Source organism: Prunus mume, linkage group LG5 (assembly GCF_029339155.1).
Source record: "Prunus mume cultivar Tortuosa linkage group LG5, ASM2933915v1, whole genome shotgun sequence".
Taxonomy (NCBI): Eukaryota; Viridiplantae; Streptophyta; class Magnoliopsida; order Rosales; family Rosaceae; genus Prunus; species Prunus mume.
Window position 1 is genome coordinate 1,413,363 of NC_142702.1, and position 16,664 is coordinate 1,430,026.

At 39.2% G+C, this 16,664-nt stretch overlaps 3 protein-coding genes across 5 annotated transcripts; 1 reads left to right on the forward strand and 2 right to left on the reverse strand.

Annotated features, from left to right (window-relative positions):
- Positions 1-80: 80 nt before the first annotated feature.
- On the reverse strand, positions 81-2,718 carry LOC103329249 (uncharacterized). 2 transcript variants are annotated; one of them, XM_008231688.2, is made up of 9 exons: positions 2,664-2,718; positions 2,490-2,556; positions 1,945-2,072; positions 1,743-1,799; positions 1,508-1,600; positions 1,163-1,241; positions 888-1,012; positions 589-732; positions 81-501 (listed from the first exon to the last, which is right to left on the reverse strand). In XM_008231688.2, exons 3-9 carry the CDS (start codon positions 2,068-2,070, stop codon positions 262-264), a joined length of 864 nt encoding a protein of 287 aa, XP_008229910.1. In that variant the 5' UTR covers positions 2,071-2,072; positions 2,490-2,556; positions 2,664-2,718; the 3' UTR covers positions 81-261. The 2 variants fall into 2 exon arrangements, with proteins under 2 accessions (XP_008229910.1, XP_008229909.1); XM_008231687.2 differs by having other exon boundaries at positions 2,490-2,683.
- Positions 2,719-2,874: 156 nt separating this feature from the next.
- Positions 2,875-6,942, forward strand: LOC103329250 (transcriptional adapter ADA2a-like). Of its 2 annotated transcripts, none has more exons than XM_008231689.3 (12): positions 2,875-3,035; positions 3,159-3,411; positions 3,980-4,045; positions 4,162-4,287; positions 4,398-4,473; positions 4,827-4,887; positions 4,988-5,043; positions 5,152-5,241; positions 5,354-5,576; positions 5,844-6,054; positions 6,281-6,553; positions 6,633-6,942. In XM_008231689.3, exons 1-12 carry the CDS (start codon positions 2,983-2,985, stop codon positions 6,822-6,824), a joined length of 1,680 nt encoding a protein of 559 aa, XP_008229911.2. In that variant the 5' UTR covers positions 2,875-2,982; the 3' UTR covers positions 6,825-6,942. The 2 variants fall into 2 exon arrangements, with proteins under 2 accessions (XP_008229911.2, XP_088908762.1); XM_089052636.1 differs by having other exon boundaries at positions 2,972-3,035; positions 4,011-4,045.
- A 767-nt stretch (positions 6,943-7,709) lies between these two features.
- Positions 7,710-12,915, reverse strand: LOC103329278 (transcriptional regulator STERILE APETALA). The gene is made up of 2 exons (XM_089052983.1): positions 12,572-12,915; positions 7,710-8,950 (listed from the first exon to the last, which is right to left on the reverse strand). Exons 1-2 carry the CDS (start codon positions 12,815-12,817, stop codon positions 7,802-7,804), a joined length of 1,395 nt encoding a protein of 464 aa, XP_088909109.1. The 5' UTR covers positions 12,818-12,915; the 3' UTR covers positions 7,710-7,801.
- Positions 12,916-16,664: the final 3,749 nt, after the last annotated feature.

Below are 16,664 nucleotides of genomic sequence, written 5' to 3' on the forward strand. Positions count from 1 at the left end.
GACATAACCGTGGTAGATTGTGAGTTTAATTGAAGAATTAATTGGTGCATCAATGGAAAATAATGTCTGCAATAGAGACCTGAACTACAAAAGCTTCCAAACTAATGCTGATGCTAATTTAGGTTAAAAGGTGTCAAATATGCATACAACAAATTAAACGTTCTCATCAGCTTTATGTAAAGTTATCAGCATTACAATTTTCATATACCTAGGACCTGCTCAAAACCCACCCACTTAAATATATCAGAGGTTATAATTATGTCACGACTCCTCTTCGCCAGCTTCAGCAGCAGCTATGTGAGAATCCAAAGTGTTTATCAGCTGCTCACTTACTGTTTTTGCCACAGATATCATGTCAAGAATGATGCTTGGATCTAGGCCGGCACCGCCCCGTTTGGTCAACCCACAAATGTGGCCTTGCCTATTGATGGAAATAGAAACAGCCGAGCTCATTTGTGATTCCTCTTCTGAAGTGGCATCTACAATATAGTGCCGACCTACCTGAGAAACAGATGGGCAGCAATCAATACAAGACAATAAACATTTGCAGTTTGCTGAAGGACAGAAGAGATGGTTAACTCATGTTACCTTTGTTAATGTAACTATGACAGGAACCCTAGATGTGTCAAATTGGAGAAATTCCTCATCGCTTACATCAACCTCTGGTTGCTCATTGCCTGATGCACCGGCTGCAACATTTACTTTTGGGATGCCTGTATTACTCAAAGCAGCCTTTGGGAACATCAGTTTCTTTAAAAGACAAGTAATTTCTTTGGAAACTTAATACTAAACTTTATCAACAGCCAGAAATATCTTCTGTTGTCCTTGCTTTTTTACAGAACAGAAATAAACTGAGCATATCAAAACAGATAAGAAAAATCAAGCACCTTTATAGCAGCACCTAGGGCATCTAGCAGATTCCCATCTGAACTAACAACAAGGCCATCGATGTAAAGATCCCAACAGATCTTTCCTTCCACAACAACCAGAGAGGAGAGATCAATTCCAGCACCTGGAACAGACAAAGACACCTATATTATCAACTTTAGAGTTATATGGAAATGCCTGTACAAACAAGAAATATGTATTTCCAAAAGATATCATACATCAATGGTACAACAAATTTACTATGTTTATCTCACTGTTCAATGAAAATACAGACCAGATCCACTTTTACCACCCAAGAGACAACATTGAAGAGCAACTGAGAGTTCTGCTGACAGCTCCTCACCCCCTCTACCCTGTGGAAATGCAACAAAACAACAGCTTTACAAGAAGCGTAAACACATAGGTTCCTACTATCCATTGCAATGTACACCAACAGGAAAAGTTAAGATTGCCTAATAGGATTACAATAGATAACCATAGCGCCCTCGTATTTTATCAGAGCATGAATTCCGCTAAATCAAAAATTGCACTTCGTAGAGGATCTTGCAGAAACCAAGATGTAAGCCTCAATTGACAAAGCGAAAAATGAGAAGGAAGCGGATAATATAAAAGTGTTAACCTCAAACATTGGTGCTGCAGTGGGACTGCAATCAACATTTACAACGACCTTTCCTTTGTCAGGTTGCAACGCATTCGGCCTTCCAAGTTCAGCCTGAACTCATTCAAATTTACCAGAAAATATGATATTAAGAACAGCAGGGGCTATTTAAATAATTAGACATACAAACATCGTAAATTTAGTCATAACATTTTAAAATCACTAGTACGAGCTTCAGGCCAAGACTAAATGATACCTTCACACTGGCAATGACATCTGTGGCACCCATCCTGACCCTTGCCGAACCATTTGCCTGCATGGACGCCATCAAGAACGGGGATTATAACAAATTAAGTAAAAATTTCACGTCACACAGGAAATTCTACAATTCAAAATTCAAAAACTTTAGGCAAAAAAAAGAACTTCCTTTCAAAAGAAACACATGACATAATATTAACCTGAGAAATGACTCCGGTTTCAACATAGATAGGTCGAGTCGTCAGTCTTTTTCGGCCATCAGAACGAAGATCCTGAGCAATGCCACCCTGTATAAAATGCTTTTCTCCTATGGATAGTCCCACCATTTCTGAACATGTGATATGAAAAATGATTTATGATATAATTAGCTTCATAGAAATCAAGATGCAACAGAAATAAAATAAAAAACGAAAAAAAAAAAGAGATATAGCAGAAAACCATTACGATTAAAAACAAAAGGCAGTCATCCTGAATGCCTCACATGTAAAAGAGAAATTCTACATTCTACGGTGTGCTAAATGAAGGTGAATAAAAAATTAGGTCTAAGTAAAGGCAGTAACTTTGAATGCTCAAATATCAATAAATAGCAAAAAGAACTGTCTGACCAGATGGGTTCAACCAAGCAACCGACTAGCTATCACTTCACAAACACAATTATCTAAAACTTTTGTGCCCTACCAATTCCATCTATGCAAAACTTTGCCAACTTTCCAATGAACACAAACAAGCAAAGAGGAATAATTACCGAGCAGAGACGATGCTCACGAAGCCCTAAAGAGTGAGAGAAGGCTGTGGCGGCGGCGGCGGCGTTGCTGAGAGGGATGTGGAGGGAAAGACTGTTAGGGACTTAGGGTTAGAGATTTCCAAAATCAAATTACGGCAATTTGACACCTGCAAGCGACTTAGCGGGAACGCCTACCTTCACTGCTCGTTCTTCCTCAAAAGAACGAGTTTTTAATCGTACGGAACCTACACCATGTTTTATTCTGTGAAAGCACTCCCTAAGCGACACGTGTACCGCACTCTATCCAACGGAAGAAACGTGTTCTACGTATTCCTTTTATGAACCGTCGGATGAAAACCCAATTACGTGGCGCACGTACATCGCTGGTGAGGAAATGAAACACGCACCCAGTTCAACCGCCACATCATCAATTGGCCCAAACCGAAAATTCCCAATCTTCACCTGTAAAAATTAGGGCTTCTCATTTGCTTCGTTTCTTCGTGAAATTCAATCGATGGGTCGGTCCCGAGCAGCTTCGCATCCCGCTGTAGACAATCACAACCAGAGGTTAGTCAATTTTCCTATCACTTCGGTTCAAATTTTCAAGCTTTATCAGACAATAATTAAGTCGTTAAAATTTCTCAATTTCGGTCACAAAAAATTGTTATTTCCTTTTTGGGTAATTTTCAGTAGGGGCAAAAGAAAGAGAACAGCTTCAGGTACAGAGCCAGCAGAGAACAGTAGCACAGCTCAGAAAGCTGTAGCCCAAGAAACTAGCGAACCCAAAGGGGCTTTCTACCACTGCAATTATTGCAACAAAGATATATCTGGGAAAACTCGCATAAAGTGTGTGGTGTGCCCAGATTTTGACCTTTGCATTGAGTGCTTCTCCGTTGGAGGTGAACTTACACCTCACAAATGCAATCATCCATACAGGGTTATGGTGAGTACCTTTGTATTTATATCAAAAGTTACTGTTTTGATATGTATCTGCTCTGTGAATGTTAAACGTTTCTAGTGAAGTGATCGTAGACTAATAGAAATTGTTGCAGGGATGGTTGCTTGAAGAAATTTTTATTTTTATTATAGCTTTAAGATATTCTGTTAATATCCAGAACAGAATTTAGAATTTGAAAATGGATAGTGGCAAGATTAGGATGACCTTTGAGTAAAATGCATTAAAAGGCAAAAGATTGAATTGGTTTTCTGACCCGAAGTGAAGCTCTAAATACTGCATGCAGATAAGAATTTTTTCCTTGCAACCAACAGAACCCATTTGAATTCACCTCAAATCTGTGTCTAAACAGCTATGAGTATTATTTTTATTTGTTTAGAGAGTACTTTTACGAGCTTGTTCATTCATTTAATTATATATGAGATTTTCCTCCTGAAGTAAATTTTTGTTCTGCTTCCGATATGAAATCACATCGGAGATTATGAGATGCTTTTGAATATGACATGGACTATTAAACGTGCATGTATTATTTGATGAATTTTGTTTTTTAAAACAGGACAATTTGTCTTTTCCACTTTTATGTCCAGACTGGAATGCAGATGAAGAGATGCTATTGCTTGAGGTATTAAATTGGCTGATTTCTTTTAATAATGCTTCTGATCAATCTGTGTCTTTTTCTTTTTGTCAAACTGATAAATCTGTGTCTAATATCTCTTGTTCTTTGACCATACTTTTTAGGGTATTGAAATGTATGGATTTGGGAACTGGACCGAAGTTTCTGAACATGTTGGAACAAAAAGCAGACAACACTGTATTGACCATTTTAAAGCTATATATATGAACTCTCCGCGCTTTCCTCTACCAGTAAGACCAGTTTTCTTATTAATGTATCCACACACACGTGACATACACACATAAACATCATATAGAAAAAACCAAAATTTTCTCTAATAATTTTCATAATATCCACCTAGGACATGTCTCATGTTATGGGAAAGAGCAGAGAGGAGCTTCTTGCCTTGGCTAAGGGCTCGGGTGAAATCAAGAAAGGTTAGTTTGCAATGATTGTATTATTAGATGAGCATGAAAAGCAACTTTGTTTATGGTGATCTTGCATTGCAAGCAACTATATCCTTTGTCGTATCACTTATGATTTATGATGCCCCAACAGTTTAGATCAAACCATTCAGTAGGTGTGATGATACTTGCTCAATGTTCGTAGATTGCTCTGTGTATCTGTTTTTCGTGGAGACAGATAATCCTTTAAATGAGGCAGTTCATTTTTCTTCTTTGAAGTCGCTTGTGATGATGCTCACTTTTGTACTGTCATTATAGACATGTACTTTATTTTCATTTTGTGGATTCAAAATGTCCAGCTCAATCTGTTTTTTTTTTCTTTGTAGAAGTTCCCATGCTTGTGGAGATTACGTTGAAAGAGGTGTCCCCCTTTTCCACAGGAGTCAAGTATGGCTATTTTATTATATGTTGTATCTACTATTGGTTCAAGTTCTTGTTGCACATTTTCTTTTTTAAAATTCTCTCTTTCTTTTTTGTGCTTGATCAGGTGTGAAGAATTGAAAAAGAATCCAGCTTGTCAATCTTCATCCCACTCAACTGCTGGTATAACAATCAACCCTGTTGAGGCTTTTTGGTTCTTGAGCAATTTCATTTATCATGTGTTTTTGTTTATGCATGAATGGAGAGACCTAATTTTGTGTTTTGCATTAGATGATGCCTCAGGTCTGGTCCTAGGTGCTGTGAAGAAGGCATCCAACAAAGCGCAGATTAAGGATGAGATTAAAGTTTGTAAAGTGGAAGGTATGCTGGATTATGTCTTACGTTACTATTATTGTATAGGTAATGCATCAAAAAAATTAATGTCATGTATTGATTTAAAGAGATGTTCATTTCTATGTTACATTGTCAACAGAATCTCAAGTTGATCGGAGCGTCGGAGGGAAAAAACTAAGGAGCTTAGGTGACGAGGGACCTTCTATAACAGAATTTAGTGGCTATAATTTCAAGAGACAAGAGTTTGAAATTGAATATGATAACGATGCTGAGCAGATACTGGCAGATATGGAATTTAAAGATTCTGACACTAATGCTGACCGGGAATTGAAACTACGAGTTCTACACGTCTACTCAAAGAGGTACTTATAAGGTTACTTTGGTAGATTCAAGGTCGATGGATGCATTTTCTAATTCACAAAAGTTTTTGAAACGGAAGAGGTTAAAGTATACCAAGATAAAGTGATTATTTTCGTTAGGTTCAAAGGAATTTCCTTAAACTATTCCTTCACATCTCATGCATACTTTCATATAAGTAATATCCTCACTATAAAAATGAGTTAGACTTGCTGTCCAATTTTCCCTTTTTCCCCTTGACATACTCAAATAATATGTGGGAATTTGGGCAGGCTTGATGAGAGGAAACGTAGGAAGGATTTCATACTTGAAAGAAATCTGCTGTACCCTGACCCTTTTGAGAAGAACCTCTCACCCGAAGAGGGAGAAATATATCAACGCTTCAAGGTTTTCATGCGGTTCCACTCAAATGAAGAGCACAAGGAATTGCTCAAGAGTATCATTGAGGAACAACAGATTGTCAAAAGAATACTAGATCTTCAGGTCTGATGCATGTGCCTCACACTTGTATTTTTGTTACCTCATTTCCCTCTATATATACCATGACTGTTGGTTGATCTAGTTCGGTAAGTAATGGTATCACATGAATTTACATCGTTCTAAGTGAAAAGCACCATGGCTTCCCACAGTTGACATGACTTATGCAGCTCGAAATAATAAGCATCATATTGTATGGCTTCTGCTTATGTTCTTTGCATTCATTATGCAGGAGGCTAGAACAGCTGGCTGTAGGACAGCTGCTGAAGCAAGCAGATACCTTGAGGAGAAGAGGAAGAAGGAAAATGAAGAAAGTTCCCTGAGGATCAAAGAAAGCTCTCAGGCTGGTAAAGGCTTGCAGATCAGTCCTCGGGGAGCTTTTAAGGGATCCACAGGTCTGCATCCTGTTAGCAAGGACTCATTTTCAACTACGCAAGCCATTTCCAGCTCCTTGGACTATTGGGACATAACTGGCCTAGTCGGGGCCGATTTACTCTCCGAAACCGTAAGAAAGCCAATCTCAGAGTCTAATGCTTTAGCGTAAGCGAATTCTGTTGGTTGAAATGTTTGTCTAATACATGCAGGAACAAAGACTTTGCAGTGAGATGAGAATCCTACCTTCACATTATCTAAACATGCTTCAGATCATCTCCACAGAGATTGAGAATGGCAATGTTAAGAAGAAATCCGATGCCCATAGTCTGTTCAAGGTTGAACCATCCAAAGTTGATAGGGTTTATGATATGCTTGTGAAAAAGGGAATGGCTCAAGAATAGTTATGCACAGTTGTGTTTGTTACTTGAGAGGCAAAGAATCCCATTTTGTTCAATTATCTTGGCAAGAAGCCCAGGCTGTTTTAATAACCAAAGATTAATAAAATACCCATTTATACCACACTCGTAAACAAAAACAGAGATCACTGCCATTGGTTATGTTGATTTGGCCACAACAAAAATTATAAATTTCATGCAGAAAAGATCATTCATAATCAAAATAAACCTCTGGACGAAGAATACATGTCTAGACTGGTAAAGGCAAATGGTAAATACCAAATTATAATTACCCATCATTTATACGTATGAAGTAAACTCGAATGTTTTTGTACTTATAATGTACTTAGCCCTGAAAAATGGTAGTTGGTAATGAAAAAATAACAAAAGGGAAGCATCGCAAATATTCACTGTAGATTTTCATTGCCCCTCTACTACCAAAGAAAAAATGTCTTTTGGTATTTGGTATTTTCTCATAGAATAGAACCCAATTCAGTACAAGTCAATAACTTGATTTTAATAAAAAGTACAATAGAAAGCATCTAGTCAGAGAGAGCCCCAGAACCTGAACAAACTAGACTTGGAAAATTAAAACATGTCCAAATAATTCAAAAAGCTCACTTTTAATAGTTGTGTAGGGTCAGGTCAACTCTCTCTCTCTCTCTCTCTCTCTCTCTCTCTCATAGATGATATCTGAACAATCTGATGATATCACCACCCAAATCATAAGTACACTTCTTATGTCAGTTTCCTCCATAACATTAATCTGACCACCACAATTTCCATTTTGCTTTCCCCTTCTGCTTCTTTGTTTTGTCAGTGTCACCATCTCCCAATAGCCAATACCTACCCCCTCTCTCCCTTCCTACACTACACCCAATTAATTAATTCATTAACTAACTAAATCCCCTAATTAACTTAATTAATCTGCAGCCCCGGAGTCCCATAATTCATTAACTAACTAAATCCCCTAATTAACTTAATTAATCCGCAGCCCCAAAGTCCCATAGGTGCAGTGTCGTATCACTCGAGCACGCTGCGACATGTCGTTCGTCGCACACCATCGCATTGACGTCCCCGATCCTCTCCCTGAACCTGTACAGATATGTGCCCCTCTCCACCTCCCACACACTCACCACGCCATCGGTGCACATTAGCGCGTACCCTTCGTTCATGCACCCCATCGCCCCTATCTCCGCCGCCCCCCTCACGTTAAACCTGCACACCTCCTCCATCGTGTCCACCAGACGCACCCTAGCCAACCTAGCCAACCTAGCCAACCCCCTCCTCCTCTCCGCGATAACGTACGCCGCGCTGCTGACGTCAACCGAGGTCACAATTATCTCCCTCCCGTTCCTGTACTCTTCATCACCCAACACGACCCCCTGGTTCGTCAGATCGAAGACCATCACGCGCGAGCTAGTGCACGCCACGGCCGATTCGCGACTCGTGACTCGGACTCGGCCCACGAACCCGGTCATCTCGGTCAGCATGTGCCACCCCATCACCGCCTCCGGATCGGTCAACGTACCGCCCACGAAAGTCAACTGTCCCGTCACGCCGTCCCATATGTGGAAGGCCCGACCCGGTACGCCCGCGTAGAGGCCGACCCACCACCTCTCGCAGCCGGTGAAGTCGACCAGGGCTCCGTCGTTGACCACCTCTCCCAGGTGGACCCGGTTTGTGATCTGGGAGTTCCCGATGGTCGCCACGTGGATGTCGCCGTCCAGCGTGGCGAAGACGAGTTTGGAGCCGGTTATGACGATGCCGGTGACGGCGCGGGAGAATGGGCCGAGGCGGTCGCGGAGGTGGGGCCGGAAAGTGTTGACGTGGAGGCGGGTGTCGAGGTCGAAGACGCGGACGGCGCCGTCGGCGAAGCCGCAGGCGAGGTGGGCGTCGGAGAGCGTGAGGCAGCGGCAGGTGAAGCCGTTGGAATCTTCCACGTCGGACGGGTCGAAGTAGAGTGTTGTGTGGACCGATCTACGGGTCTGGAAGTTCCTAGCCGTCCGATGCCAGTAGACGTACTCGTCGCGCCACGTGTCCTGGAGGAGGCGGGTCCTGCCCCAAACAAGGCGCGTGAGTCGATGCCAGAGGAGGTCCGAGCGGGAGACGGCGCGCCACGTTGAACAAATCTGTCAACCCAAAGAAAAAATAGTGCCACGTAGGCAGGCGAAATTAGTACATGGGGTACAGCTCATTTCATGCATGCACGTTGCCTTGTATAAAAAATATTAAACATAATTCTATGTCGATATTTATTTATTTTAATTAAGCGGAGAAAATAGGCACGCTTGCATGTGTAGGTAAGGGTTATATGGGTATTTAATGTTTAGTGTCAGACATTTGACGCATCTATTTTTTAACCGGTTAAAGGGAGGACACCTTAACTAATTACACCCCCGACATCCACAAGGAAACAAGAGCAACAATACAAAGACCTGCAGGACAAATTTTAATTCAACAGTGCAGTTTTCAACTTGGAACGTACAAAAGGGTTGGCAGTCCAAGTTCCCTCATGTTCTACTAGTTAGATTCATATCCCCTTGTTTTTTTTAAACAAGCCCATATCGTGGAGAATCGAACACAGCCTCAGTCTCAGAATACTGTTCTTTAACTAATTTTTTTAAATAAATAAAAAGGGAAAAACTAGGGATTAATTACTTTGTTGTGTTTGGGTGTAGTTGGTTCTCATATTAAGTGGAAGGGTGGGTGGGTGGACAACCATTGATAGAGTAGAAGAGAAGCATATGAATCCAAAACCCTAGACAGACAGAGAGCACAGGTTCATGCCATGCGCGTAAAGCTAGCTATTATTGTATGTGAAAGAGAGAGAGAGAGAGAGAGAGAGAGAGAGGACCTTGAAGGTGGAGCCCGAGGAGGGGCAGGCAACAGCTCAGCTGGCAATGAGCAGTGAAGCATGACCAGAGAGAGAGAGAGTAAATACTATAGCTAGGGTTTAGTAGAGCGTAACAGAGGAAGAAAAACATCAGTCAGACTAAGTCTAAATAAAGCACTGGCATGTCATCTGTGTGGTTTAATATCTATCTAGTGATCATTTCATTTTCTGCAAATCTCTCTCTCCTCTCTCTCATGCAAATATGCAAGATAAATGACATATCGATCCGACTATCATGGAAATTGAAAGCTGGAGAAGAAGGCTGACACCTAATCTCCCCACTTTAATTATTATCACTCAACCCACGTACACTTTTACAACATATATTGTACCACCCAAGTACAATCGAGCTAAAGCCTAGCTACATAAAACTTGACCCTATTTGCATGCGACAATTAAAAGTGACATAAATATTCTCAATAAAACTTTGGAATATTTTTCTTAGCAACTTTGACATAGCTAGGGACAAAGACAAGTACAAAAACCACATGTAGATGGTGGGTGGTCCATACATGAAACATAAAGCTTGGTTTGGTTTTTGCTTGGACCAAAAACATTACGAAATTTATTTTGACACAAACATAGGATTGCAAATTTTGCGTGCTTCCCCACATATATATATATCTTTCATTTCCAAGAAAGGTGTATGTGGGTTGTAGCCAAAGCCTGTCTCGTCAAAAGAAGCGAATCTTTTTCATCCCTACCCTCTTCCCCTCTTTCTTCCCTCCCCCTCTCTACTGTCTTCTTTCTTTGACTCCTCCCTCCTTTCTACTTGGACTTATCCCACCCTTGCGTGCACTCACGTTTTCCTGCTCTAATTGGATCTTTCTTTTTCTCTTCTTTTCAGCTCACCTATGGGAGATTTGATCGTGTAAATACATTCTGGGGTGATGTTTTAGTTAATCTTTTCTTCACAGAGGCTATTAATTGTAATCACATCTTTAAACAAGGTTTAAATTCAGTGATTAATATTTCTCGTACGTCTAGCAAGAGAAACTTTGTTTTTTTGCGACAATGATTTCATGTTTAATAATTCAAGACTAATCTTTCGTCTAAAGTGTTGGGGAGACGATTAATTTGAATCACATATTCATACACAAAATTTAAATTTAATGGTTAAAGTTAATTATCTCGTACGTATAGACATCGAGCTGTCTAGCAAGAGAATGTTTTATGAAATGCAATAATTATAATGTGTACTGTTCTTATACAGAGTTTCATCCATCATAGTTAGGCTTTGTCATTTAACAAAATTTATACTCGATGGTTAAAGTTTATTAGCTCGTAAGTATAGTTGTCGAGCTGTTTAACAAGAGAACATTTTATGTAATGCAATAATTATTGTGCGTGTTGTTCTTATATAGAGTTTCATACATCACAGTTAGGCTTTGTAATTTAACAAAATTTATATCCCTAGTTAGGCTTCCGGAGCAAGAAGAGGCCAAGTAATAAGAGTGTTTCAAAGGCACAAGACAGAAATGGAAACAAACAAAGAAAACAAAGCATAGCATATTAAGTGACCGTTTTCGAGATTGCATGTAATAAGAGACAAGCACACCTCTGGAGTTGACGAGTAGACATGAGTTTGTAGACCAAACCAGCATTGGGCACCATGTGCTTTATCGCATATGCCACATGCATGCAGGTTTTTGACACATCAACTGTCAGAGAGATCACTCTCATCTCTCCTCATCTCATCTCAATCAAACACCCCCCCTACCCCTCTATGCGTATGGCTAATAGCCCCTCCTCATATAGAAAGCCGTCTGGATTCAAATCAAACTCAAGTGTTTTCTTTTCCCCTCCTTTTTTTTTTTTTTTTCTAATGGCATCAAGTTCAAGTTTCAAATATATTCCACATTCATTTTAGTACATTTTCCGGCGAAGTGAAAACACACATTTTTTTAAAACAAAACAAAACAAATTATAAAAAGACTCAAAGAACAATTGCTCTCCCAGAAAAGGTCCCGAGTTTGAGTCGGAGATCCCAAGTTCGAGTCCTAGTATAATCGTCGTATGTTAGCTAGATATAGAAAAAGATAAAGATAAAAAAGAGCAACACAGCTCCTTAAATTTTGCTATTTAGTTCTTAACACTGCCTTAAAGTTCGCCATCAATCTATCTATCTATATCTGCAAGCATTATTTGTATAAGTAACTGAGAAAAGGCATCCCGATAAAATTTGAAGAAAGTTGAGTCAAAAAGTAGAAGCCAATGGGGCTATTGCAAGAGCTCAAAAGGGTTACATGCCAATAAAGAGGAAAAGGAAAAATTCAAAGCCAAAAGAACCCTTTTTCATTAGATTTTGGAAAGGAAGAAAAGGGGTGCAAAAATAGACACATTTTGTGAAGTGTGCTACAAAAACAACAAACCTGTGAAAGGGACATTTTGAAAAAAAATTGCATAGAGAGAATGAGAATAGACCCATCAAAAAAGCACTTGCTTTCAGAAAGAAGTAGTTTTCTTCTCGGATGCTCATTGCTCATAGGCAACCAAGGCAAGCCAAATCGAATTTTGTAAAACGTCCCAATATTAGGGAAGGATTAGAATAAAACCCAGAACTCAAAATTTTTATTTTTTATTTTTTTGTTGTAATTTTACACCATTTGACTAGACTAATACTCTGTCCAGTTTTGGTAAAAACCCATCAGTTTCTCAGTGCACCTAGCCAAAGATGCCCCCCCACATCATTAAAATTAAGCACACAAACACATACCCTACTCGTATTATGGTAACAAATTTCACATTGTTACACAAAAATTCTGAACAAAAAAATCTTCATGTATAATTAATTAAGCAGAGGAATAACATGAGTTTGAGTAGAGTTATGATTATTCAATTTGATTAGAAAACGGACCTGAAACACATTGGCAAGAGCAGGAGCTGCAGCAAGCCTTCCCATGGAGCGAGAGGCATCAATGGCAACTTGGGTAGCGAGGGCTTCCACAAAAGGCTCAGGCCAGACCTCGTTTACAGCACGTCGTCTGGATGAGGATGGGCCTTCAAAATCACCACTTCTTTGTACATTGCTAGGGCCAGCTGCATTGGCACTGTGGTTTCCGTCTTGGGATGAAGAAGATGATGAAGTTGAGGGTGAAGACATGGATAATAATGGGAAAAAAAAAAAGAAAAAAGAAGGTTGGAACAAAGAAGAAGCTGCTATAAAGGAGACCGGCAAGTAAAGGAGGGAGAGGAAAAAAAAACTTGAGAAAGGATCACAAGGACAAAAAGGTGTGGATAAAGACACAATTGGTGAGGACCCAAAAGGGTCTTTGGGATTCTTGGATATGCAATTTCACACTCTCACCCCCTTCATCACTCTATATATATAATAATTTGTGGGTAATTTTATTCTCAGTTGGAGTTTGTGGAATTTTATTGTCCACACTCTTTCTGTAATTATTTTAAGAGTATCGCTTGGCTCCTTAGTTCTCGTAACAAATGAGATAATGACACTTGTAAAAAAAAATTTAAAACAAAAAGTTAAACAAAATTCTATTTCTAGTGAGAGAGAAGCTCCTCTTCGATTTTAAGGAGCCAAGCATTTTCCTTTACAGTTTATTTTTTTTGCACTCGTTATTCATGTTGATCTAATAAAATTTTTGATGCACTCATTCAAGTGTAATTTCTTCTTTATGTTTATATCAACATTTTAAAAAGGTCGTCATACACTAATTGAAGAGAGTGCACTTGTATGTTTTATAATAATATAATAAAATATCAATTTCAAAGTGGAAAATAATAAATTGATAGTGTGAATTTGCTTTTAAAAGTTAGTAAATAATAATGTTTAGAGAGAAAAGCAATAATTGAGAGTGTGACTAGAAGATGCTCAGTGTGACTAGAAGATGCTCAGTGTGACATAAATTTGTAGTATAATTATACATACTAATAAATATTGAGAAGAATAAAACAAGTTTTGTTTGGGCTCTTTGGTGGGGTTGGGGATGACCTGAGAGGAGGGGGGTGGTGGTGGGGTGGGTTGGTTGGTTGGTTTAATTTCCCGCGCTGCAAAGACGGCGGCGAGGGAGGGGTTGAAGTGGGGCTGGTGCTGAGGGAGTTCTGAGAGACCGCAGGGCTTTTGGCATAGCCCTGGATTTTTCAGGGGATTTTTAGGACTAACTCTCTTCGGTCCTTTTGGAGTATCAGTTGCAGATGATTGTCATGAAAATGGGCATGCCATTTTACCCAAAACCAAAAGTGCACAAATCACAGTACCCAGAAAGAAAATAATTGCATTTCTTTTTTTTGTTTTGAGCCTTGTTTGTTTGCAAATTGCAAGTTGCAAGGCTTGCAAGGCGTGCGTGATTAATAATAATGCTTGTGTCTGGAAACCGCTCATCTTTCTTATTAATTAGTCTTCTTGGTAACAGGGTTTCATTGACTTGTTGAGAAGCTGGGGACAAAAGTCCACTCTAGCTTAATTAGGGTTTTTGTTTGGATTTGGGGTCCGAGTTAATGTTTTCAAGCGTTGCAAAAATGACACGAGATTACCGTCATAATTAATAAGCCTCGTAAGTTAACGTCTACAGTCATTACTGTTGATGACTAATACCCACATGATTCTTCTTTGTTCACTTCGAGAGACTAAACGAAAAAAGCAGCACAACAAATCTAGGGCAAAAAAGATTGGATACTACTTGTCCTTGTTGGTAAGGAGATATATATTTCTCCTTCTTAGAGCATGTTCACCTCAAAAGGCTAAGGCAAAAGCAAAAATAAGGCAATGGATGTTACTATTCACGTGAATAGTGGCGGTAGCTACTTTAGTTCCACCCAAAAAGCTAGGGCAAGGGCAAGAAAAAAAAAGAATATGCAACAAAATATAAACTTGTTATGTATTTTTATAGGGAAAGTGAATAAAATTATTATGTATTTATAGGGAAAACATGCATAATTTTTTGGTTTTTTTTTTTCAATTTTTTTGAATTTTTTTTGCTGCTGGCGTCAGCGCCTTAGCCGGCTAAAGCCCAGCAAGATCAGTCTTTGGGCTTACCCGGGTTGGTGGGACCCAGGCCTTGCCCGGGCTGTTGGCTGCGCGTTGGAGGTCCAAACCCTTCAAAAGGAGCCTCCTACCCTGACAAAGGCCCTGTGCTAGAGATGCTCTTACAAATCTTAGTTTAACACATATACAAAATAATTCATCAAAAATATAAGAAGAAAAACTTCTGCATATATCATATATCACACTACTAGTACAAGCAAGAGGGAAGTATTTTCCAAAACAATTAGGGTGACAAGGATAATACAAGAAGGTTGTGGAACTTGATCATAATGATGCAAAAGAATTTCACTTTTTGGTTCTCAAAGCTTCTTTTATTAGCTTAATAGCATGCCCCAAGTTCAAAAACAATAAAATAAATTTCTACCACACGATAATCTAATTTACTCTGAATTAATTTAATTTGCCTAATCAATTACCCTAATTCATCTGTCAAAATTTTCTACCACTCTAGATAGTCTAGCTTGCTATTATGCTATATATAATAGGAGACATGGAGGGAGAAAAAGAAAAAAGGAAAAAGCTAATGAGTAGTTGAAAAAGATTTTATTATTAGATTCAAGGAACTTGGAGTAGTGATGATACAAGTTTATGGCGTAGAGTTAGAGTTATAAGTGCCAAAATTAAGGCAAGCGTGAATTTGGGTTGGTGATTGTTGTGTTGGTGATTGTTGTACCACCGACCACCGGACCAACGCATTTGATTGGAGATGATGATCATTAACGATGTGCCATGCACAACTTGCTTACAAACTCATGGAAATTTTGCATCATGCCAATGAAAAGTTTGAATTTTATTTATTTATTTTTTAACTTTTATACAAGATGATGCTGGGTCGGGAAGAAATCGAACACAGAATCTCGAGTGTAGAGACACTTGACTCTACCTAAACTAATAATCTCTCAAAGATAGATATAATTACAGTGACCATAAAGCATTTCCCGTGACCTAAATTATCAATCAAAATTGAGAAGAAGAAAGAAGAAGAAAATGGCGGGCGTGTAAAGAAGACGCTGTGCAAAAGAGAGTGGGAAGAAGAGGAGGAAGAAGAAGGAAGGAAGGTGTGGGGCCAGAGAAAGACAGGGGAGTGCTTTTTGACTAGAATGGCATGCTCATGTCTAATCAGCGATGTCTCGATGGAATATAACTGAAAGATCTTTTAGCAAAGTACAAACCATCAACTTCCCTTTCTCTCTCTTCTCACTCTCTCTCTCTCTCTCTCTCTCTCTCTTTCTTTTCTCTGTCTGTCTGTGTGTCTCAAAAATTGGAAAATTTTGAAAAATTGGAAACTGAAAATATAGGGTGGTAGGGAGAGGGTAGGGATAGGCTGCTACTACTATTTATTGCTAGACTAGGGTTCCTGCCACACTCAGTCTGTAACTATCATAACCATATATCCCAACATACATCACTGCCCTTCTGCTCTCCCCTGCCCTGCCCCTTCTCTCTGCCCTTCACATTTCACAAAATATTAATTCATCCTTCTGTCACACCTTATAAATATATATATAGCCCTCTCATGGGACCCACCCACTCCTCTCCTTCTGTGTTTCTCTTTCTTTAGTTTTACAAGATCACTATCATCCATCCATTCATTCATTGTCCAACAAGTTTGAATTATTTAAAGTCTTTTTTTCTTCTGTACTATATTGACTTGTAGATCAATGGTTAGATTTGAATTTTTATGATACTTTGATAGTGTGTATGGGAAATCCTCGTCTCTCTCATAATTTAAACTACTGCTTGTATTCAACAATTTTTTTTCTTTTCATTATATATTTTTTGAATAAGGAACAAATATGAAAAGATTTCAGACTGAAGAATTGGGAGTGTGGGTTTCCAGAGACCATGCTAGGGTGGCCATAGAATCCCTCTCAGTCATGTTCTCACTATTTGTGGCCCAAATTTATTTGGGATTGTAAGAACAAAAATAGGTTGGACAAAGAAA

What these genes read in the sequence shown, in the direction of transcription:
- LOC103329278 (XM_089052983.1), bottom strand. Translation starts at nt 12,817, where the DNA reads ATGTCTTCACCCTCAACTTCATCATCTTCTTCATCCCAAGACGGAAAC. An exon ending in CTCTTGCCAATGTGTTTCAG is followed by an intron (nt 8,951 to 12,571) that starts GTCCGTTTTCTA and finishes TTGGGTTGACAG; the next exon opens with ATTTGTTCAACGTGGCGCGC.
- LOC103329249 (XM_008231688.2), bottom strand. Translation starts at nt 2,070, where the DNA reads ATGGTGGGACTATCCATAGGAGAAAAGCATTTTATACAGGGTGGCATT. An exon ending in AAACCGGAGTCATTTCTCAG is followed by an intron (nt 1,800 to 1,944) that starts GTTAATATTATG and finishes GCGTCCATGCAG; the next exon opens with GCAAATGGTTCGGCAAGGGT. An exon ending in CCCTAGGTGCTGCTATAAAG is followed by an intron (nt 733 to 887) that starts GTGCTTGATTTT and finishes ATGTTCCCAAAG; the next exon opens with GCTGCTTTGAGTAATACAGG.
- LOC103329250 (XM_008231689.3), top strand. Translation starts at nt 2,983, where the DNA reads ATGGGTCGGTCCCGAGCAGCTTCGCATCCCGCTGTAGACAATCACAAC. An exon ending in TTCATCCCACTCAACTGCTG is followed by an intron (nt 5,044 to 5,151) that starts GTATAACAATCA and finishes GTTTTGCATTAG; the next exon opens with ATGATGCCTCAGGTCTGGTC. An exon ending in CTACACGTCTACTCAAAGAG is followed by an intron (nt 5,577 to 5,843) that starts GTACTTATAAGG and finishes GAATTTGGGCAG; the next exon opens with GCTTGATGAGAGGAAACGTA.